Source organism: Cygnus atratus, chromosome 6 (genome assembly GCF_013377495.2).
Source record: "Cygnus atratus isolate AKBS03 ecotype Queensland, Australia chromosome 6, CAtr_DNAZoo_HiC_assembly, whole genome shotgun sequence".
Classification (NCBI taxonomy): Eukaryota; Metazoa; Chordata; class Aves; order Anseriformes; family Anatidae; genus Cygnus; species Cygnus atratus.
This window is the reverse complement of record NC_066367.1, coordinates 21,199,974-21,225,271: the sequence shown is the minus strand read 5'-3', so window position 1 is coordinate 21,225,271 and position 25,298 is coordinate 21,199,974. Positions and strand designations below refer to the sequence as shown.

Below are 25,298 nucleotides of genomic sequence, written 5' to 3'. Positions count from 1 at the left end.
TTTTGCTTGCACAGTAAACTCTGTCAGCCCTTTTCTCACTCTTCTGTCTCTTCACTGAGATGTTTGAGTGTAAGCATTTTCTTTCTCACACTCCAGCTGCTTCTTTACCCTATTCTGCAGTCAAGCTGTAATCCTTTGGTTTTGATATTGCAGGCAGTTGCCATGGAAATAATTGTGATTTCACAAATTCAGTGCTGTAAGCACTGCAGGAGGCAGTGGAAAAGGTGGTTGGCAATAGATATAGTGAGGACACAGAGGGCAGTTTGAAGGAGTTGTTTCTGACCCTATCCTTTGGGGTTTTCTGTCCCCTCTCCATTTTTCTAGGTTTCCAGTGTGTTTGGGTTTTGTTCCTTTTTTATTTTTTTCTTTTGAAGGTCTATTTTTTATATTAATGGATGATTCTTAACATTTTTTTTTCTCCAAAATGATACAGAATGCACCTTTCCTTGTCCTCAGGATGAAAAATTAAAATGCTTTCTCTGCAGTATGTGATAACTCCTTTTTGGACAAAAGGTCAAAGGTTGAGATCTAAGCCTGTAGTGTTTGTCACGCATTTAGCCTGAAGAAATCCCTTTCAGGAAAACAGTTTTTTCATAAATAGTAAAATAAGCTGAGAGGATTTAGACAAGTATATGCATTTAAAACTGCCTGAGTGACTGACAGTATTAGAACCTAATGTATTCGTTATTTAATTTTTAGTGTGCTCTGCAGTCAAACAAGTTCGGTGGTGAAGATCATGTTATGCAGCATCTGTTCTGAGCATTATGTTGCATTATCTTAGCATTCCACATCTATATTGAAATCTTTTCTCTCAATTAGACACATCCATAAAGGTAGAACAAAACTTAGTAGAGGAAAACAACTTCATTATGAAATAAATTGTATTGGCAGCTTATAGAAGCTGCAGATGAGTGGCATTCAGAGGAATGGGATTTTTTGCTACTTTATGCTTGAAAGCATCAAGCAGCAACTTTTTTTTTTTTAACCCCCCCACAGCTATTTACAGCGACTTTCCACTGATTAGTAGTCAGAGTGTAGATGTTATCTGTAACTTTTAAATTAAGATCTAGGAATTAATTTTCCGTCTTCACAAGGATGTAATCAGTAATGATAGTGACAGTAAAGTTAAGATTTTTTTTTTTAATTAAAGATATAGAAAAAAATGTTTTAGCCTGTCAGATGCGTTAAGATGATCTAGGAATTGCTTTAAAATTATTTTGATTTTTTTTTTTTACTTGGTATTCCATAAATGGAGATAAGGTCAGCTATTATAAATGAAAGGGAAACAGTGAGGAATGGTCAACCCGACTCTGGCTATATTTGGACAGTATTATTAGGAAGCAAAGTTCACGAAGATAATTTCAGTCCTTTGATACTTTATCTGTATGAATGGAAATAATCTACATATGTACCACTACTCATATCTTAATTTCATAAATGCTCTGCAAGAAACTTCTGCATAAATTAAAATTGCAAAATGAGCCAGAACTGCGTCTGCAGGGCTTGGCCTGTCAAGATGCTAAGCATCTCATGCTCTGAAATCTAATTGGAAAATATGGGCATTTGATAGTGCTGAGCATTTCTTTCTGAACTATATTTGGTAGGGAACACTGATTTTTGCTATGTAATGTTTCTTGGTGCCAACTAAGTTTTTAAATGTTATATGAAGGCACATTTCTACTGAACTATATTGGATTATGTGTACTTTATGCTTAGCCAAAGCTTGCTCCAAAATTGAAATATTTATTATTTAATTTTATGCATGAGATTAGTTATAGTACTTTGAATGTGCTGGTAGAAAACAGGTGGCATTTACCTTCTGTCTTAAGAAGAAAAGACTGCCTGTAAGAAAGTCAGAATGTCTTTTGGACTTCTTCCTGCAAAAGTTGTTTAAAAACTCTTGTTAAAGAACCATTTAACTAAAGGTGATAGTATCAGATTTATATATAAACTCCTGCATGTTAAATGAATTTGAAGACTTGGACAGCAGGCAGATGTTTCAATGCTTCATTGCCTCTGTTCCTGCTACAGGTGCATGTGACAGCATTGCAGCGATGAGTGGAATTTTAAAGAGGAAGTTTGAAGAAGTTGATGGCTCCTCACCTTGTTCCTGTGTGTGGGAATCAGATGATGACATTTCTAGCAGTGAAAGTGCTGACAGTGGAAGCAATGTCCATCCATCAGCTTCTAATCATTTTAACCGTAAGTACTAAAGTGGCCTGTAAGACATGATCCTTTTTTTTTTGTAACAGCTAAGAAAGGTTCATCTTACTCTGAAGAAATACAATGTAGACTACCTGGGTTTATTTGAGGTGTGTTTCTTTTCCCCCTGTTTTACAGCATTTCAGTGCTGACACTGTGAGGAAATACTTCTTTTTTAAAACAACTTTCCTCTAGTCAGTTTTGTGTGTTTGTTTTTTGTAAAAAATTAGTAGCTGTCAGAATGAGTTTCAGAGGCAACTTAACTTTTGTACTGTAACAGTTATTCCGTATGACCACTCATCCTGTCACCTGATCCAATGCAACCAAACAGCCCTCAGTCTTTTTCTTCTAGTCTATACAGGAGTAAAGAGAGAAAGAAATGTGTAATTTTCTTGGAGAAGATATTATATTCATACCTGATGTCTGTATGAGACACTTGAAGAACAGAATGCAGATGGTAGCTAGTAGAGTGGTTTCAAAAAGCCCAGGTTTTCTCTAGGCTTCTCACTGAATTTAGAATGATAGGGAGAAGAAGATCTAAGACATAGGTAGATGTGAGATGTCCACCCCCTCCTCTGCCCCCTGCAACTCATTTCCCTGCTCTGATTGTCTTTTGAGGCTCTTGCCGGTGGCTCTTGAACTTGAACTCTTCTAGCCTAGCAATACGGTTTTCAGTCTGGAATTTCTTCCACTTGGCAGTCTGCCAGTGTGTTAGTCTAGTGTGAATAGGCTTCAGGGCATGATGTAGATGCATTTATTTTGCTTAGCTTTCATTTATTTTCCATTGTTGTGTGTTTTTTGTTGTTTTTCATTTTGTTTCATTCTTGACAAAGCCACAACCTATTTGCTTGTGGTTTCTATAGGCAATGGCAGTATTTCTTTAATACAACTCAGTTTGGGTAACTGCTTTGTAATGTTTCTGTTAGGGAAACAAACACACACACATACACACACACACACACAAAAAACAAACAAACAAAAACAACAAAACCACCCACAAAAACAATCCCTGACTGCTACAACAGACGTATAAATCACAAAATAAACTGATTAAAGTGTTCTTTGTAAAGCAGAAATAAACAACAAAGTTTGAATTTAAGGAGCATGTCTCTCCATAGTTGAATCTTGGACAATATAGTAGAGTCAAAATAGAAGCAACATATCGTTTTTACAGTGGTGTTTGTATTGGGTGGTGGAGAATCAGGCCTGTAGTCCCAGACAATGCGATATTTCCCATAAATTAGCTGAGGTACTTGTGATTACTTTCCTGTTTCTTTCCTCAAAGAAAACCTTGTGAGCCCTATACAATGATATGATATACACTACTTTATTTTGCCAATTTTCCTAACAGCCATTGTTTTTGGAAGTATACTAATTTTCTGGGCAGAATGTGTGTATTGGAATGATCACAGCAACAGATTACTACTTACATAAGATTTTTCCTTACAAAAGGATCTGGAGTTGCATATTTTGTATCAGAACATTTCTTTTCAACCAGATACTGGTAGTAGTGGTTTCCAGATTCCCGTTTTCTATTGTTATTACTTTCTATCAGTCACCAGTCTCTGCAAAACCAAGATGTCAAAATTTATTAACAGACTAAGATCTCTAGATGCATATGTTGAAATAAATAAGATTATTTACAAATAAAAATAGTGTGATAAAGTTGCAGGATTGGGTTGTGTAATATTTGAATATAGGGCAAAACATGAAAACATGCTTTGCTGCTGTATACAATTATATCCTTGCTAGCATATGTTATATGCACAACAATAGGCTTTTAGAATATGTAAAGTATATTAGCTCTAACCTCATCTGAGATCAGTGTCGGATTCTTTCCTCCCCAGCCCACTCTGTGTGGTGGTGTGTTTATTCTGTACACATGTTCCCTGAAGTCTGAGCTCCTACTATGTGCCCAAAGCCACTGTGCTGTTCAGCAAAATCTCAAAAGATTCATGTAAATTCTTCTCACTCTTCTTTATCAGTACATACGCAGATTCATTGCATCTCCAAGGGACTGCTGAGACACAACTGCAATCTAAAAATTCCTCTGTTATGCCATGAGCTCCCGTAATCCCTGTCAGTACATAAAAATTCTTTGTGATAGTCAAATGTAATATTCTAACAGTATTTGATAAGCTGCATATAGATTAAGACTGCTGTTAATAATTAATACTCAACATTTTACATTAATCTTCTTATTTCTTTTCTTGTGGTAGCATATTTTAATCAAAAATAATTGTCGGGCATATCCGAAGCATTTAATGATTACAGTAGCATTTTATTGCTTTTCATGTCCCCAGTGCCATCCCTGGAAGTGAGTGTACCTTCTTCAGTAAACAAAGGTGTATGTCTGTGTACATGTTTCTATACATTTATAGTATTTGAAAAGCATAACAGTGTATGTGTACTATACATGTATGTAAACTATATATATGTATAGTTTGAAAAAGTATATGTTTGTGTACTTATATATGTGTAAGAGGCCTGTGCTATGTATGCAGCAAACAAATTAATTCATAACATTCTTGGAAAGGAAAGGTGAATGGTGTTTGTTTCTTAGACCCTTGAAGAAAGCTTACTCTTTCACTCATTAATTGTTTTTCATTTTACTGGAAGCAGGATTTCATTTTGTTTTAAATCAGAACTTTCTTCTAAACTGATGAGTAGAGAGGTTGACAGGTTGATTTGTGCGGGCCCAAACTTAATCTCAGATGCAGCTGGGAAAGTTGCTCTAATGTCAGTTAACCTTCTGTAGATTGCTGAAGCATGTTGCAGACTACAGACTTTCCACTAAATATAATCCCTAAGCAAGGAGGGTCAGTGAAGATGTGTAAGACGCAAGTCTGGGAAGTGCTCAGTGCAGTCATGATAAAACAGAGCGGAACACTTCTTCAATACTTCAGTCTTTCTGCCTCTATGTGTTCATGCACATTCATGCTCAGGGAGCACAGGGAATGCTTTTAGATGTTTTTCCTATAGTAATATAAAAAAAAAATTAAGGTAATTTTAGGAAAGCATAGGGAAAACCAATGCATGTTTGTTTGCTGTCTATTCAAAATATATGTACCTCATTATTTGAAAGAATAAATTAAAGCTACAGAATGAAAATGGTTTAAGGAAACCATGTGAAAAACAAAGAAGAAAATGAAAGCCCCTCAAATTTCTCCATAAAACTCAATACAAGGCTTTCTAGTTTTTTTTTTTTTAAACATCTGAGTACTTCTACATTCATACTGCTGCTTTTCAGATTATTCATGGTTAAACTACTTGATTTGTTCACCTGCACTGGGGATAGCCTAACAATATTTCTGTGTATTATGATTATTTTCTTTTCGTCAGGTTGGGCCCTGCTTAAAAGGCAAATGGTTGCAATAAGGCACTCCAGTCAATTAATAATTACCAAGTGTCACCTTGTTACAGTAAACTCTTTTGCACTCTTATGTGCGGATTTTGGTCTGTGATGTGGCTCAGGGAGGTGGAGAGCAAATGGCTCTTGTAGCCTTTATTAGTTAAGAGTAGAGTTTTATTTTACTGATTTTTGTGTTGCATGAGAAGAACATAACATAGTGTTTTACATGGAGCTGGACCGTCTTCGGTTGGGCTAGAGCCTTGCAGCTTAATTCTTTTTTTGAATAGAGCATGTAAGAGACGGAAGCTAATGGCAATGTGTGTTTCTAAAGTGATGTTTGATTTGCCTCCGTTAAAAAAGCTACAAATGGGATCTTTGAAATGTTGAGAATGTTGGCCAAAAGTCCCTCCAGGATATCTCAGACTCTGGATGAAAGAAATTCTGTCCCCTTAACCCAGAGGCTTGTACCGAATTTTTTTGGAACAGTCTTTGTGCATTTGCTACAACCAATGTGTAGAGCAGGAGTAATACTAATGTTTTCCGAACTCTGACCAGATTATTAAAAACAGTAATCATACCTGTCATTATAAGATTGTGTAAAACTGCGGAACTACTTGACTCCCCAGGTAAATTTACTGAGGCATTTCCAACATGAAAACCTGAGCCAGCAGACACTTTCCATTATCTCGTTGTTATGTCATGACTGACTTCAGTTTTTACAGTTTCTATGACAACCATGATTTTTGATTGTTAAAGAATAAGAATAAAGAGCAGAAATATTTTTTTGCACTGTGTAATATTTTTCTATCAACATAGTAGACTGAACACAGGGATGTTTTTCACTGATCAGTGTTGTAATTGAATCTTTGCCTAAATAGGGATATCTGCTTGTGGCAGACTCCATGTACAGTAATTTCTTAGATAGAACAGTTGAGAAAATAACCCTGTTACAGTTCCTGAATAACTTTCTGGAAAATTAATGATAATTTATAACTTAAGACATTCTTACTTTTCAAATCACATGGATATTTACATTACCATGTTAACACTAAAAGGAATGTACCTAGGATATGGCTCAAAGCTACATAGCAGGCTGCTTTCTGAGATTCTTTGGCAATTTTGCAGATCATCAGCAAAACAGTATTAGGGACTGATGATGGAATTTCATCAAGTGGGAGTCAAAAAAAAAAAGTGGGAGTAGAGAAGAACAAGAAAATGACTTTCTGGACTGTAAGAGAATAAAGAGAGTGGTCATAATCCACAGGTGAACAATTATTAGCTCCTCTCTGTACTTCTACTAGCTTTTGGTGTGGAAAAACAGCTTGTTGATCATATATATGAACTAAAAGAGAGGAAGAGGTTCCCTGAGGCAGGAGGAGTTTGACAAGCAACAGGATGTTTTTTAAGAGCAAGAAAGCGCCGGTAACAGATTTTCCTTGGCAAATATGTCAGCTTGCAGAAAGGGCCACAGATTGGCTGTCTCATAACTGGGAAAAGAGGGAGGGCTAATGAACAAAAAGAGAATAAACCAGTTTTATCAAGATCAAAGTAATTTAATGCTCTAGCAGTTTGTAAATTTTTAGTCAGTAAAAGTGACTCATCCTCTTTCACTACATTACTGTGCAGAACACATTTTAAAAACACATGAGAAAATTACTGGAAAATGTTGATTGGGATTTTATAGCACTTCCAGTTCTGTTCTGTTTTTGTTAGAGAAAGGCACCTTGCAGATGTGTAAGCCCTGGTCCACAGTCAGGAGTATGTTATGTACTGCCTGGCATTCCTAGTTCAGAATGACAGTAATGTGATATATGAAGCGAGATTTGCTGATCTCTTCTCTGAGGTTTGCTAAAAATTAAACTTGATGGTTGGATTTTGTCCTTGATTTACGATGCAGAATAAAAATTATAGTAACAATTAAGTAGTATATTGGATACAATCCAAGGCACTAGTTCTGTACTTTTTATAGTAGTTGCTGTCTTCAGATGCTGTTCTAATCTGCAAAATAACTTCAGTAATTTTACAGATAAATGAAAATCATTTATACACATAGAATGTAAGATCTATTTTCTCTCACCTGTGACATGTATATAGAATTTTAAAAAACGTGAAATCATAATGACTGTGACTTTCATGATGAAGAGGAATGTACCTAAACCCATAGTCTTTAATGCCAGTTCTTCTTTTCAACTGATTTTAAATTTGCATTTGATCGAGTCTTACCCAACTTTCTCTTCTGGAGAAACCATGTTGTAGATGGGCTTTATTTTAATGCAGTCTTGCTCCATGGTCTTCGACAAATAATACCAGAATTTTACAATGTGTTTCCTAAAGGTGAAAACTTAGATGTCTTGGGTACTAAAAGTAGCAGTCTTGCTTCTCAGACATGAGGAAACATTATGACATTTTGATGCTAGTGAAAGCTGAGGGTGGTCTGATACTATTACATTAAATTCTGTAGGGAAATCATTGATGAATCAAATCATAAAAGAAGGAAAATGGATTTTTCTGTTACCAGTTTATAACTTCTAATAGCTTCATTTTTGCCTGAAAATTTTTCTTTATGCTTCCTTTCTCAAGGCTGCTCTGTCCTAATGCTAGCTTTTATTCCTACTGAGAGTCCCAATGGCCCTTCAGCAGCTTTCCTTGGATTTTCTTTATGTGCTCTTACAAAGCAAATGAAGCTTCTGAAAGACTCTTATAATAGCCTCCTTTTTCTTATTTAGTACCATTTTTTCATTTCATGCGTTTAGTACATATTCTGCATTTTATACTGGTTTACAAGTTTTTAATACCAGTCTTTAAAGATGGTTTGAAACTTAAAGCCAAGTTGGATTTAGTGCTTCTAACGAATTACATTGTTTGTGTAAGGAATACATTATTTAAGACCAGGAAATATGAATAAAGTACTAGGATGCTGAGCACCTCCCGAGACATGTGAGTTAATTCTTTGTTTTCAGTTGGAACTTCCTGCTAGAGGAGAGCTTTATATCTGATCAGATAGATAGTAGGTAAGGTAGAGTGCGATACCTTAGGAAGGTAGTTATACAAGTTGTGCAATGAGAAAAACAAGCAGATCAGTAAGATCTATAAGTGCCTGCCTCACACAAATTTGCAGAAGATTCCTACCTTTCTCCTACGCATTTGCTTTGAATAGAGATATTAAAAAATGGAAAATATGCCTACTATTCTTGGTTGTGGTCTATCAGAACTCCAAGAAACTGTTTATGACAGTTCTTCTTCAGCAGTGCTGTCTTTCAAGGGCACCTCCTGCGTGTCAGCGATTTGCACTTCTGGCAATAGCAGCTGAAGAGGCTATCTTTTTTGCTCGCTTAACTGCTAAAGTTGACAGATGCCAAGATGCTATTCTGTTAATCTTAGAAATGCACACAATTCTATTAACTGTAGTATTTAAGTAATTAAGATCTGAGACTGACAAAATATCAGAAACAGTCTCCTCGATGACAATCAGTCGCGTTGAATGGCATTCTTCTGGTCATTGAATATGTAACATTTTTGGTGTTCTAATTGTGTGCGTGAATACTGATTCTAGCCCACCACAATGCATTTGTAGCACTAGTAGCATTAAGGCATGTGTGTAGCATCCAGACCCTGAACCTTGTTTAAGAGCTTTCATAATACCTTTAACTAATGATAAGTATCTGGTTCAGTCTGAGCTCATAATATAGTGAAATGACTCTGTTCTAAAGGGGAAAACAGCTTGTGGATGGTCAAGGGCATTGACTTGTCCTGTTACTTCCCAATTCCCTATCAAAGCCAATTAGTGTCTTTTTGTAATATAGAGTCTTTGTATTTTAATTAATTCATCGTCAACTCTGTATGCCCTGGAGTAATAGTGGTGAGAAAGGGATTTTCACCATCAGTTTGACTGAGTCCTGTACCGCTTTCTCCCCAGTGAGGCTTTAACCTTTCTTATCCATGGTTCTTGTTATATCACTGGGTTTTGCTGTGTGGTTGCGTGCAAGGTAATACTCTGCCAAGTCTTTAACTCCCACTTGCAATATGTACTGAATACACAGTTTCAGAATTTGCTGTGTGCTTATCAAAGACAGCTTAAGCTACTTGTGAGTCCTTTTTGAACTTCCTGTGTTACTGATGTTCAGTGGATTGCTGCGTATAAATATTTTTCATAAACTTGTGAAGTTGGTTGTCTCCAATTTTGAGAGTCCAGGCTTGATGCAGACAAAGAGTAAGTTTTTAGTACTGAAAGTTTTTGTGCATTTTCCAACAGGTTAGTGAGGGTAGTTTATCTACTGAAGGCTATTAGGTAATGCTTTCGAAAATGTTAAAGCAGGAGTTATATTTGAAAGCAAATTAAGGGCAATTCCAAGCACTTCTTTTAGCTCTTTCTCATTCTAACTAAGGCATGACTGTATTTGTAAACCACCTGCTAGCGATGAAAGCAACCATAGGCAGTGGTCATCTGTAGAGCGGTTCAGCAGTGGTTACTATGGAAACTGTAGGTGACCTACATTCTACCAAAAAAGTGAGAAAGTTTGTGATTTTTTTTTAAATGAAGCACGCCTATTGACTTCTGCTGCTTTTCATCTTTTACACATTGTTTTACGCATGTAGTATTCTTAGTTTTGAGTGATTAGTGTGGAATAGACACAAGTCACTAGCCTTCTGTATGAATAAACTTTACTCAAACTATTGGGCATTGAGTCAGTGTCAAAAGCATACTTCTGGCTTCTCAAAAAAAATGAGAATATAGTGCAGAGTGTTTGGAAAAAAGCCACCAGATGAGAGGAGTTTGTGACATTTGAACTAAAGCTTGAGTTGACATTTTTAAATACATATTTCAGACAATTAGATTAATGTAGAAAGGTAAGTGTTGGGCTAGAGCACGTGACTAATTAAGTCATTAACTGTTGTGATTTGATTAGAACTATGATTTTCAGAAAAAATTGTTAAAATAGGTTTTCAGAGAAAGGATTTGCATTGATGTTTTTTATTTGGCGGACTTTGTTGTTATTTAGAGAAAAACCCTGTTCCACTGAAATATTTAATGTATTTTCTCTGTAGTGTGTAGGAATCTTAAAGTTTAATAGAAATTAAGGACAAGAAAGCAAAAATACCGACTTACTAGAGGCTGAGGTGGGGGCTATATAGATCCCTAACTGTCCTTGTTCGCAATCCCTCCTGTCCCACTGGCAGCAAATGATGTTAAATTATTCACATGCACAAAGTCATATGCCTCTGGCAGCTGATGCTGGAACCACTTCTTGACTTCTCCTGAATTTTCTTTTCCCCTTTCTGCCTGTGCATCTTTTGTAGCCCTGTTTATTGCTCTGAAGTTATACAACCTCTTCAGTGTGTTCCACACTGCCTGGCATGCTTCTCTCCATTGCTTCGGTCATGTTTTATTAGATTAGCTACTGACTAATTTGTTTGCATATCTCTCTCTCTATATATATTTGTCTGCTTGTTAACCTCTTTCTTGCTCTAAAAAGACGGAGTTGCATGCACTGTATCCATTTCCCTACACTGTGACACTGTGATACATGAAAACAGCAGCAGTATTGGGAAGAAATATCAACTACTTTGTAACAACAGAGAGTTCTTAATGCTTTTGGGGGCTGATGTAGTTTAGTTTGCCTTTATGACACAGGCTTTAATTATCATCTGAACTTCTTGTATCATGATCAAAAACTTATTTTCCAAATTATTTTGATCCTAAAAAAAATCATAAGCATGCCTCAAATAATAGAGAATAGTATTTATCAGTTGTACCACTGAAGTTCAATATCCAGACATGTCAAGATTGTTGAGGTAAAGACGAATTGGCAAGATAAGGACACTGTAGAAATTGTATGTCCAAAGAGTGACAGCTAGCAGAGCATGCCCTGTGCTGAAGGAGGATATGGAAAGTGTCAGAGGTTTATCTGGAGTCTGTATCATAGTTTCTTAACAATCATGTTGTTCTGAACTAGCAATGAGTACAGAACACCTTCCAGGCACAAACGCAATGCCTCTCACTATGTCTGGCCATGAGCATGTCTCCAGCAGTGCTCAATTTTCAGTGCCGCAGAAGAAGGTGAGGAATGATCAGTCAAGCCATAGAAACCAGATTCTGAGTTCAGATATGTTGAAATGAATTTTCCTTTCTGATCCTCTGCAAGTTGAGCTGAAATACTGAACCAAGTTATGAAGTTATTTTCAAGCATGATCACAAGTGTTATGGGGCAAAATGGAAAGTGATGCGAGCTAGTAAACTAGTTTAGTACCTGTAATTGCAAAGTCAGAACTGTCACTGGCTTGTGCTGCTGTTCCCTTCTTCTCCCTTTATCATAGCCACATGCACAAGTGTACAATATGGATCAAGGACTTTTTTTTTTTTTCAAAACATATATGCAAAAATGGATTTTAGAAAGATAAGAAACCTTGCTTTAAGTACTTCAACAGATGGCAAGTCTGTCACCTGCCTTGGTAAGCAAGATTAATGTTTAATTGTCCTTGCTGTTACTGAATTTTGTTCTGTTCAGTGAAAAGATGCTTAGGTGTTAGTCTTCCTGTTCTGTCTGAGCAGAAGTGCCTAGTGTATACCAGAACCCAAATATGCACACTGGCTATGTGCTCAAAGGTTTCACACTCATTTAAAATAACAAGTCACATCTGTTCCTTCTGAAATACATTATATGAGATATTGAATAATTTATATCAATCTTAAATTAATATTTTGGTTAAATAACTTGTATGAGTTACTCATACATGTGACTCACATGCTCTTCTGAAATCTTTTTCCTCATGTTAATTAGTTTTGTTGCAAACAAACTGAATTTGCTGTTTATTCTGTGAGTTTGTATAGGGCATCAGTAATACTTCGGTAGAAATTCTAAATGTTTGTTGGTATCATTTTGACAGTAATGAAACATGAATTTCATTTTTTTAAGGACAGATTAAGGAAATGTCTACAGACTGAAAACATGATTTCAGAGGTCTAAAAATCTCCTGAGAGAAACTGCCGTTCTTTGAGATCACAAGGTCAGTAGTACAGTAGCAGTTATTCACATCCATCTATCTATACAATTACGCAGACCTAGTTTCAGTCTTCTACCATTTGATGGTACAAAATATGTTATATTTTACATCTACAGAGATTTTTATCAGCAATTTTAGAACAGCATTAGGGAAAATATTCCAATTTCCAGCTGCAAATTTGTTTAAAATTGCTTAAAATTAATTCTAAAAGCTTTTGGGTTAATATACTTTAACAGCTTCCACTGTAATTAGATTTATAGAGGAGAAATGTTTCTAAGTTCTTGTCTTTGTTTGTAAATGAATTAATTGTTGCATATTTGCATCTTTCTTTGCTTGCTTGCAAAAGTATAAGCTGTTTAATATTCTGGAAAAGGAAACAAAGTTTTCTGAAGAGGTACCTCCGAAGCTTGTATTTTAATTTGTCACATCATGATGTGATTTATTTCTTCCGAGGACTGGAAGTAATGGATATGATTTACTCAAGCACAAAGAGCTAGCCAACACATCAAAAGTAGTAAATTTGTTCAAAGAACTGTGTGTAATCAGTATAGTATTATAAGAACTTCACAAAGTAATTTAAAATGCTTAATTAAAAAAGGAAAGAAGAGGAAAAAAAAGATCTCTCAGATAACATGTTCATAATTTGTTGTAAGTTTTTCTCAGATACTAGAAAATCTGCACAATCATTATGATATCTTTTCAGGTGTTTGTTATTAGAATGTGATTTTTAAATGTTACATGTATTGATGAAGGAAAAACTAGAAAGCATAAGTATAGTTAATTCTTACCTGAAAGGCCTGAAACCGTGATGTGAAAGCAGACACCAAACCTGGCTTTTCACAAATGACTGTGGATCTAAGTGTAGCTGTCAGGCTTAGGTACGGCACTGTATCGTGTGGGCATGCACACATGGGCAGTGTTCCATGACAGGGGTTACTGATCACTTTTTCCTGTTGGTTGTTTTTATAGCCTAAAATGAACTTTGGATATAGTTTCTTTTTACCTTACCTGGATTATCTTTCTCACACATTATTGAAGGCAACTGAGAGCTGATTCTCTTTCAGTAGCTAGAGCCTTAAATCATGTTCTGTCTGATTTTTGATTATGTGTTGATTTTCTGCAGTGAAGAGGACATATACCGCTTAATGAAGGCTCACTTGGCCCAGCTTTCCTCATTTGTAGTGTACAAGTGAAGAGAAATTGATTATAACCGTCTCATAATATTAATTTAAGCAAGGATAACACTTTCAATATTGAAATATTTTTCTTTTGCTATACTCAAATTACGTAAAGAAGAGTGCTCTGCTCATTTGCATGATTAGCATGCAGTCAGGTAGAATTATAATTAAAAAAAAAAAAAAGGCAAAAAAAAAAGCATGCACAACAGGAAGCAGTCTTGTTTACTTAAGGGGTTCTCCATTAAGTTAGATGGGTAAACACTGCAGGAAAACTTTCCAAGTGACCCTTGGTATTACCATTGTTCCACTGATGGTTGCAATATAAAATGCGATTTAGAAAGGTAAATAAACAAATATTCCTTTAGTGGCTGCATCAGAGAGGGTGCTTTTGGGGAATTTTCAAGTACCAAGTAATTGACATGACAAACTGAGTAAGGGCACTGTTAACATGTGCCCTTCTCTAGACAGATGGGATGTATATGTAAAAATTTCTGAAAATCTTCAGAAGACTGGTATGTTTGTGTTGAAGTATAATAACAATTTCAACTTTATTTATTCGTCATAATTCAATTAAACCTTGCAACGTAAGGCTTAATCATACAGTCATTATTGAACAACTTTTGAGAATGAAGCTCAGTACCTACATGTACAGCATTACAATGTAACTTTCTTTTTGGGGTTCTGGTGAATTCTTTCTTGACTTCATTAACTCTTAATGGGTTTTAGAGATCTGAGGTGGCTTAGCTAGGACTAATTATCAGTAACAAATCTGTAGAGAAGTTGACATTTAATAGATGTGCAAAACATGCAGAAACCCCTGAATCATTCCTTCAGAGCATAACATCAGAGATCTCTGAAACCGATGACCTAAACGCAGTGATGTTTATTCCTGTTTCCTTTACCTCATGCTGTATTAAAATGCTTTAGGTAACCATACCAGATATCTGAATCTCTAGTTGAATGTTGGTATTCTAATAGAAAAGAATTTCAGTGAGGAGCTGATTTTCAGTTCCCTCTTATGCAGAGATTTTCCATCTTTGTGATAGATAAACTGATCTTCTGTTAACAAACTGTAGCAAAATTCTATATTCAAATTGATTTTAATTCAAATTTTTAATGTTTATTTCACAGGAAAGATGTATTAGGATTTCTTAAAAAGTACACAGTGGAGGAATCTAAGCCTCAATAATTTTTAATAGAATGAAGGTTTTTTTGTTCAGTTGTGTACTTTTGTCAAATTTCTGTAAAAGAACATTGTGTCACATTGTTCAACCTCTTCTGTGTAAAAGCAGTATTTTGTACCTCAAGGGTACAAAGGATACAATAAAGGAACTGTTAAGGAACCAGTGTCCTACCTCAGTTTACTTGAAGTACTTGCCCTAACCTGTAGGTACCTCCAGTTTCTGACCTTATCTTGTCATATTTTATTATTTGTTTTGTTGAAAATGGAAATAGGAGGAAAAAAAAAAGCATCCTGCAAAGCAACCTAGATCAAATGCAGACAATGGTATTGTTCATAAAATGCAATTACAGATGATAGGTAGGCCCAATGCTATTGGGCCAATTGCCAAAATTTCCATTTTACATGGAAAATGTCTTGCAGACTCCATGACTGAAACTTTAGGAGTCACCTGCAAAGCATTTACAGAGAAGAAGGATTTTTATCTGTTATTGTACAGCTAACATCTAGGAGAGCCTTTCACTTACTGCCAAATCTGTGGATAAAGAAAAGGACTTGAAGCTGTACCCCCAGAGAAGAACCCAATTCTTGCAGCATTCTGGACTCTAGCCCTTCTGCCTGCTGGTAACACACAGCCACTGAGTGTAGGAGTTCATATTTTCATTCACTGTGATGGATAGGCATTTAGATAAGACAGCTTTCCCCCTCCTGTTCTTTTGGTTCTCACAGTACAGCATATAAGAGGGGAGCATGTGATTCCTGATGTGACCATGTGAATTGATAAGAATCTTGAGTTTATTTAAAAATTGGCTTTTAATAAACAAAATGCTTCATTTATTTCTGTAAGCATGAAAACATGCATCAGATTTCTGGAATTCATTTCCTAGATGCCTAAATGTTACTGAACTTGCAAAACTTGTTAATATTATTGGATCTAAAGTTCTGGGTTTTCATCAGGCACTGGAATACATTCCTCCCTACTACGGATTCCTTGCTATATGTCACAGTCTTGCAGTCACAAACAAAGCTTTTGTCATGTTGCTCCGATTTGAGAAGTGGAGGAGGGGTGGGGTTTCCTCACCCCATCTCCTTTTGGAACTTGGATTTAGGTTTCTGAACTGTGTAAGAGATCACTTGAAAGGGGTTTCCTTTTCCAGGCTTTATTTAATAAATAATCTAATACAAGAGATAATAGCATAAATAAATAACATGATAACCATGTAGCTATCCTATTCATCTTCGGATTGCGTTTTCCAATCTCTTTTTGGAGTATTTTCTCCTTGCCCTTCCTTTTTTTGGAGAGGAAATTTGTTCCATGTGCTTTTTAAATGGCAGTTTAACTTTCTGTAGGTAATTCACAGGAATAAACAAATGACAAGAAAAGGAAAAGCTGAGGAGACTCATAGTTTAACCTTAGAGAGGGATCTGCACAGAATTACTGATGAAAATTTTTGTAAAGGCTTTTGTGTTAACTAGATAATTTAACATAGCTTTAGAAGTGCTTATTCTGCCGTTGTTACATGACATGGTGGTTTCCCCTCTCTGTATGTTACTAGATTTGAATTTCTTTCAGCAAAGACAGCATAAATTGTTGATCCCATTGAGCTGGAATAGCTGTCCAGATACAGCGATCACGAAATCTGATTCTGTTTTTTCTAATGACTGTGTCATCTAAGAGCTCTGTGTGCTGTATCAGTGCCTGGATCCAGTGGCTGTTTTAAGGCATTTTCTGCTGGGCATTTCTTTTTAAGGTATTTTCATGAGTTACTGCATTTGTGCATCATACATCATCTTCTGATGGTGCTGGCTTAGTGCAAGCATGTGCACTTGGTTAGCACCGGAGAGATGCAAGACATACAAAGCTTTACCAAATGCTTTAAACTGATGAAGGGGATGATCCCTGCTATCACAAATGTAACAGTTTTCCCCTGCCAGGATCTATAAAACTGCAGAACAACTGAACACGTCTCATAGCCAGTACTTCAGGAACTAATGGGCTAGTTTTGTCTTTAAGTCAGACATTATTTAATTTTATATGACAGTGGCTGCATTTTAATGCATAGCATAATAAAGCCTGAACACCATGGCTGAGGTCAGCCTATCTACTAGTGTCTTGTTTTAGGAGTAGTTAAGGATATGAAGAAAAAAAAAAATCTCTTCTAAAAATCTTCCAGTGCTTCAGTACAAGAGTTTTTAATCAGAAATTGCATTAAAGAGGAGTGCGAAAGATTTATCTGACTATAAGTTCCCTTATAGTACTTTTCTCCCCAGAAGCTAGAAATACAGGAGAAAAAGAAGATAAAAAGTGTGCCCCCTATTCCAACTAGAACAACCACTGCAGGATTTCTCTCGTAGTGGGGCTTCTGTTGTGAGCTGTGGAGCTGTTGTTTCCTTTCTGAGAGTTTTGCTCAGTATTATTAGCTTTAAATAATAATAATAATAATTTATGTAATTAGTACTTACATAACAGTAAGTTATAAAAAAGGCATGAGTCAACTAGTTCAGGATTGGGAGCTAGTTTAAAAATCCTAACTAATTCCACTGGAGAAAGCATGTATTATTTAACGAATAAACGTTTTCAGAGTAATTATTCTCTTTTGTCTAAGATACACATTTTGTTGTTTATATGACGTAGTGGTTGAAAGGTGATGTGGGGGCTTTGGAGACCTGTATTCTAGGCTCTAGAGTTTACTTGCTTTGGGAATTTGAGGGAGTCATTAAATAGATCTGGCCAGTAGAGATTAAGGCCCTCTTTCAGCATGGTGCTAAAGTTATATTCATGCTTAATGAGAATAACTGTGCTGGGACCATTGTTTTTTAATATCTGTTCTCACTCAAAGGGAGCCTTAAAAATCCAGCCACCTAAAATTACAGCGGAATAAATGGTTAAGGACGCTGATGAACAATTTCAAAGAAACATATTCTTACTTAAATACTTTAACTATCTGTTTCTCCCTACCTCTCTTTCTTCATCATCATCCATATTGTCCTTTTGATTGCTTGAAAAACATTAAAATTCAGTGGTCTGGTTTAGTACTTAAGTCCTAGAAGCATTCTTGTTATTTCTAATCCATCAACAGTACCCAACAGCTCTTTTATTTCTTTATTTAGGCTTCCCTACCCAGCAGTCTAATGAGGTCAGAAAGGTCAGAAGAAACTAGCAAGAAAGGTCAGGGTGGCTTATGCACGGCTCCTTTTCTGTAGCCTGATACTCAGCATGCTGGGAATGGGTCAGATTATACTGTTTGGATTGTGCAGTGAAATAATGACATTACCAAATTGACAAGTATTCTTCATTATCCTTTCCCACAGAATGTATTTCCATGACTGGAGCAATTAGCAGGGATTATCTTTGAGAAGAGAAATAAATGGCTTTTAACTCCTTTGTGTATACTAAAATAATGCTAGCTGGTTTAAATTTTTCTTAGCTGAAGGATTTTTTTTTTTTTTTGGTAAATTCAACTGGTAGGATATCACCCTATATCAGAAAAAACAGTACTTTCCCATCCACCTACTGCATGTTACTTAGACATAAATAGAATTGTAAAGTTCATATGAGGCTTAAATTTTCAGGCTTGCCATTATAATTTTCTTTTGTTGTTATCAATAGTGCAAAATAATTCCTGATTTTTTTCCTGTAATTACTTTGACCTGTTCAGTGAGACAGACAGGTTCTCTGTGAACTGTGGTCTTCCAGCATGCCTCGTACTTTTAGTCACCAAGAGCACAATTGTGGGATAAGTAACAATAAGATACTGTTTGAATTTTTTCATACAGAGAAGCAAGGCATGGAATAACTAAATTGCTGAAGGTCTCACAAAGTTATTTATTATAAACAGCTTCCTTTTACAATCCAAAGAAAAGTTTTAAAATATAATAATTAAAGTATTAGTGATACCTGTATAAGGAACATAATAGCTGCATAGCAATTAGTAAGTGCTTGGTCATTTCTTAGCAATTGCTCTCTTTATATAATATGTGCTATTTGTTGCATGCTCTAATTCATACTGCTGAATTGTATGCTATCAGGCGGTGGCTTCAGAGTTTTCAGTGGTTACCCCCTGCTTAGTAAAAATTCCCCTAAGTTGTATTTGACATTTAAAATATACCTCTGGAACCTCTGAATTTTTGTTTTTGTTGTCTGAAGATTTGCCTTTGGCTGACAATTGGGTGTTGGACAGGAGATTCTACTGCTGCCACTACTGGAGTCACCTGGGTACCTTGTTTGTTTGCTTAAGTTTAGCATAACACCAGATGTGTGGACAGGAAGGAATTTTCACTCCAGATCTCATTCAGGCTAGATTAGACTCAGCTGTCAGCCTGTCTAGTATCTTGAATTTTGGCTTTTTTGTTTTTTTCTACCCCCCATTCACAATAGTCTGAGGTCATTAGTCCTTTTTCACCAAATTCTCTGATTTTATGTAGCTAAGCGTTAGCTTTCATATCTTCCTCTTCTTGCTCAGTGCATGTTTCACTTTGTGAATTTTGTCTTTACTTTAGGACCCATGTGCCTTAATTTCTACGTATATGCACTAGAAACAAATGCATTTCCTAGATCTCAGAATAAACATTCTGGACCCATCTTCTACTACCCATCTTCAAGAGTTTACCATGTTTTGTCTTCTGAAATGTTGGCTTGCCTGTGCATTTTCCCAGACTTGGTTCTTCAATTATTCTAATTGCTATTCAGTTTATTTTTCAAAAGGTTCTTTGTTTTTTCCTTCCTCACCCTACAATTTTTTATACATTTATATCTTTAGTAGCCTTTTCATTTCTATCTGTACATTTTTTTCTGGTTAATTGCAAAAACATTTGCAATGAACTTAAGATATATCTCTCTCAGACTTTTACTGTACAATCATTTTCCATTGAGTGGTTTGTCTTGTATGTATCCTCCAAGATAATTAACTGAATTCAGCTGTGAAATAAAATTTCTAATATTTCCCATCTCAAGTATCACAAAATTCTGTCCTTAACAAATGTTTTCTTAATGTGTTTTCATGTACACTAGTGCTGCTTCACAAGTAATGCCTTCTTGACCTGATGATGCATCTCTTTGTATCCCCTTTAGCAGCATGCATGCTTTTTTTTTTTTTTTTTTAACTGTCATGAAAGTATATTATTAGCCTCTGCTTCTTGGCAGAGAAACAAGCTCTTGGTCTTTTCCTCTCCACTTACAGCACTCGTTAGTATTGGTAACTCTTGAAATCTTCAGCTCCCATTTTGTTTCTAATGTTTTGGAGGAGTTCCTGGAAGTCTGCAAATGTATGTCGTTTTTATGAAAGAATTTGAAAACCTTTGCCATTAGGTCTGCAAAATTTTCACTTGGTATGTAAAAGTAACTGTTTTGAGATGACAAGTGATACCTCTTGTTTTCTCTGTACTCCCAGTTCTTTGAATCTACCTGTCTCCTGTTTGACTTTTAAGGTACATAGCTTTTAAGGCAGAGACCGCTTTAGTCTCTCTTAATGCCTTTGTTATTACAGTATGATAATCTAAGGATAACCACCAGGACAAGGTTTGTGGGGAAAATAATATTTTTTTAATTTGATTATCTTCTGCAGTTAGAAAAATAGGCAGGCTTTTGTGTGTATGACTCCTTTCTCATATTCTCAGAGGCTTCAATTGTTCTAGTCATCTCCACTTGTCTTTTTAAAGATATTGCTTTTCCTTGCAAATTCTGCTTATAGCCATGAAGAGGCTAGCAATTGTTGATCTGGGTCTGTTCCAGTATGACTATGAATGTAGTTTTTGAAGAGTTGTTTGCAACTGCAGCAAAAGAATAGTAAGATCAGCACAGTGTGTGTAGCAACTTGCTGTTTTAAGTATTTCACAAGCTAAATGTGACAACTCAGGAATTCTCGAAGTACTGGAGAAAATAAGAAAACTGCAGGATACACAATGCACAGTTATGAACTCATGGGCATTGTAAATGATATGAAATGTGTTTCCTGTGTGTAAATGGGGCCACTGCTGTATCTCAATCCAAGACATCCAGGTCAGTGAGAATGTCTTTTGCTCTGGAGGAGTAGAACAGTTGGCCCTGGCCAATGCTTATGCTTCTTGGAATCTGAAATGGTGCAAGTCTACATTTAGGATGTATGGTGACTTATGTAGCTGTTAGTGACAGCAGAGTTAGCGCAGAACGAAAACAGTTAAACAAATGCAGCTAGAACTGTAGTAGAAGGACTGAAATCCACCCACCTGAAGAGATGGAATGAGACAGCCAAGGACCTTGACTTCATACTTTTCAGTCACAGAACTGGTGAGTTCCTCCATGAGCTTGGAGCTGTTGGTCTGGTAAAAGTCTGTTAACAGCAAATGACAGCTGGTGCTGTCAGCTTGCACCTTTGCTATAACCTAGAAGGTCAAAACAGACAAGTTGAGTAGACTCTTTCTAAATATCTGACAAAACTGGTATTATCTCCATCTATTATAGCAGATATAAACAGTGTCCTCATGCTACTAGATGAAAAAATATTGTGACAGAGTGCTTAAAGTTGCCTGGCCAAAGGGATAAATTGGTTGAGAAACCACAGTCATGGCAGGGATGCCAAAAATCATACTGAAGTAATAATTGCTTCTTTTTTGCAACATAGAAAACTGCTAAATGATGCAAATTCCTGGCAGGTAATATCAGGGATCCCCAGAGCCCAAGTTTTGTCCATGATGTAAATTGATGAGCCTTTTTCAAAGTATTTGGATATAAACCTGGTAGGAAGTCTGGTTGGTTGGTTTTCTTGCTTATTGAATCGATGTATTGGAAAAGATGTTGAAAAATGATTTTAAAACAAAATCAAAAAACTTTTCTCAACTGAAAATGCACCAATGCAACATAAAAGGCTGAAAAAAATGCAGTGCTTAGATATTGTAGCCTGACATAACTCAAACCTTGACTGTTGTACTTCAGTCTGGGTGATAAACATATCTACCTCATACTATGAACAGAAGTCTAACTGGAACATTAAGTCCTGCAGCTAGAGGGTATCAAGCAGTTTAATTAAAAAAAAAAAAATCACATAGATTTCTGAAACACTGAAATCTTGAAGAAGATTTGGGCTATATAATTGCTCTATTACAAGTCTTTATTCAGTCCTGATGCCTTTGAGATAGAACTCTGAGGTAAAAATAATCACTTGACTGCTACTTCTACAGAACTTCAGGTTTCAGCCTGTTGCTGAAATGTTGATCTTTGTACAGTTCCAGACCATGTGAAAACTGCAATTATTCTTTGTCCTGTTGGAAAATTAGATCAAGAACATCACGTATCTTTGAACACCAGCTGAAAACTTTGTAATCAAACTGTAAATCAACAGCCCATTTTGATTGTTCACTGAAGTAATGGATTTATACCAACACATCATAGAACTGTCCTCTAATTTGGTAACATGACTGCGATTACTTAAATATTGTTAATCGATCTTCATATATGAAAGAAAAGGCAACCACTGTTCCTTGGAAAGCATATTTCTAAATTGTAGGCACTTACTTTCTGAAGTTTTATTTCAATGTTGGACATTTCAATGTAAAAGCTGTAATTCCCAAGATATTATCATGTAACATTAAGATGTTTAGTGTAAGAATATAGTGGTTCGGGTTTTAACTTGATTAAAATCTGATATATGTGCTATGGAATTTATTTTGGATGTTAAGTATATGATAAAATTTTGAATTGAATTTCTTTTAAAGTTGATTTTGGAGAAAGCCAGATAGTTACCGTGTCTTAACCAGCAGCTTTCAGAAAGCTTATAGGATAAGGAGGGGAATATCCTACAAAATATATTTACTTTCTTCATGTAGTCCACTGTCATGGAGCATATGGGGGAAAATGTGTTGTTCTCTGCTGATAGAGAAAATTCAACATGAGAAATAAAATTCCCAGTGCTATGCTGATACTATCAGTGATGATGGTACACAAACAAAGAAGTAAAGAAAAATTATTTTCAAGCTTTGCTGGATACACCTCAGGGAAAGAAATCGATGCTGGCCAAATAGAAATGGGCAGAATTATTACAGGAGAATCAGTTTCTAGGCTTTAAAGGTTATTTGAAACAGCAAAGAGTTCACATACAATCTAGAATTCAGTGTCATTTTAAACTTTAAATGACATGTAGAGTGGTATATGAGATGTACAAAGCCAGGAAAAAGTCTTGCAGCAAATTCACTTCATCTGGAATGAGATCCTAAACTGTTTTTTAGCAATTCAGTGAGGACACCTTATTTTAGAGTTTAGTTATCTTCTGGTCTGTATAAGTCCACTATGTATTTTATTGTAAGTGCATTGAAAATGTATTGTAAGTTGTGATGCTTTATGAGTTACTGCCTAGCTGTTATAAAATGTAAAGAATTGTTATTTATATTTTATCTCTGTCTCTGCTTAAATTAAAATATATATATTTATGGTGGACAGGAACAAATTCAGACTGTAACAATGAAAGATTCATCTTCCAGTGGAAGGAATCTTTAATTGCTCGTAAAAACTAAAGAGCTTTCCTGCTTCACTGTGCAAATTATGAAAGCGAGGGATGAGACAACATTACAGGTTACAGTGGTACTTTAGAAAGTTCTACTGACGATATATCCAGTGAGTAAATATGGTCTGCTTCCTTTTGACTAGATTTTACTCCTGTTTCAACTCCTGATTTAGTAAACTACTCTTTGGTTTACTGTTGTATAAGGGAGACTAGAAGAACCAAACAGGTGGAGGAAACGAAAAAGAGAAAATATTAGCTACCATGCTTCCTTCAGGTATCTCTAATCGTGTTTATTTTTAAGCTTTCTGTTGGTCAACAGCCAAGTGAAATTTGTAAGCTGGAAAGTGATACTATGAGAAAAGGTGTGCTTAGTAACCAGGGAAGGGAGGAGGGAGTATGTCAGTTAATTTAAATCCTAAAGAACCGCCTTTGTTTCTTCTGTCTGTCTTGCAATTTCTAACAGCACCAAGCATAGCTTTATAGTTCTGAATTACTCCCTGGCATGGATCATGTTGCTATGTCTGAGCTGTCATGGAAACTAGCTGGAGGAAAGCTGGCTTATGAAGTACATACAAGACAGCACAGGCAGTCCCTGTTCTTAAGGTATCTAGTTTTTTCTAAGTCCTTTTTTAATCTTTTTTTTTTTAAACATGATAATAAGCAGTTTGCTCTTTAAAATTATCTTATGTTTTATTTGAGAAACTCCATACTCTGCTGGTGTTTTGGATCTTGCATAAGACTAACGTTGGCTGTATCAAGCATTACGGCAACACTTAATTGCTTTGATTATTCACATAATCTAATGCAACAGCAGTCGAGATTCTTTTGCTGCTTACTATACACCTCTCAGTACATTAATTTGCCTGCCACAGAGTTAATATATTCTTTGGTTTTGGTAGTTAACCAGCAGTTTTCAGAAAGTTTGTGGAACTAGAAAGAAATCCTAAATGTTTACTACAGGGGAGTATTTTTGTTTGAGCACAGTAGCTCCTGTAATCATAGTACCATTAAAGTACCTCCAGCTGTTTTCTGGAAGGAAGTACACTTTCCTCTGAGATATCACCCTAGAAAGAAGGTCATTGAGATTTGTTTTTTATCTTGGAAAGATCCAGGTATTGTAAGATGTAGAAACACTGTATCGTTAAAAATGAGGTTGCTTTCAAGACAATCAGTAGGAAATGGTAGGCTGTTGTATACCTCGTAGAGTACATAAAGAGAATTCACTGCTACTCTGTGGCTGATTTGTACCACATAATTTAGGAAGTTGCTCCTGATCAAGGAGAAAATTTAAGAGTGAGAAACTAAGGAAATTTTACATACTGCCCTTAAAACTGACATTACATGGCAAATGTGCCAGGGGTAGAAGTGAAGAGTGGCACTGGTAGTCTTCACTTTGAATGCTCTAGTCGTCACTGTTTGGAATTTGAAGGGGAGATCACAAAGGTGCCAGAAATCGGAACAGCTTCTGAGGAGCTATTGTTACTGTTTTCCCTCCATCTATTGAGCTGAGAATGTCTCCTTACCTTTCAAATGGATTTTGTCTGTTTTCCTAAATTTCACTGACTAGACTCTTATTTCAAAATATGGTTGTACTTCTCTTTGAAATGTCATTTAGGAATGTGTGAGTTTTTCGTGTTCCTGAAATTCAGGAATCCAAAGTATGTTCTTTCTGACAGGCTACTGAAATCCTCCAAGCCCCAGTATTTTGAACTGAGTAGTTAATGTGGAAATACTTGAAGACAGTTCAGCTTTGGCTGTGATCTATCTACAGAAAGCAATATGTTTGGAGGCCAGGATGAGGAAGTGTATTTGATTAAATTATATTTGGTCTGGAAAGAAAGATGTGGAATTTATATTTAAGATTATCCTACCCCAGTGGTATCGACGGTAACTTCAGATGGAGAGCTTTA

The 25,298-nt window shown here is 35.9% G+C and overlaps 1 protein-coding gene across 3 annotated transcripts in view; it reads left to right on the top strand.

Moving 5' to 3' along the window:
* The window catches only part of CSRNP3 (cysteine and serine rich nuclear protein 3), a 92,279-nt gene that overhangs the window by 27,507 nt on the left and 39,474 nt on the right, over nucleotides 1-25,298 (top strand). For all 3 annotated transcript variants that reach the window (XM_050711726.1, XM_035536850.1, XM_035536849.1), the window contains exon 2: nucleotides 2,032-2,202. In XM_050711726.1, coding sequence (XP_050567683.1) covers nucleotides 2,055-2,202 — 148 coding nt within the window. In that variant the 5' untranslated portion in view covers nucleotides 2,032-2,054. The remainder of the gene's footprint in view (nucleotides 1-2,031; nucleotides 2,203-25,298) is intronic.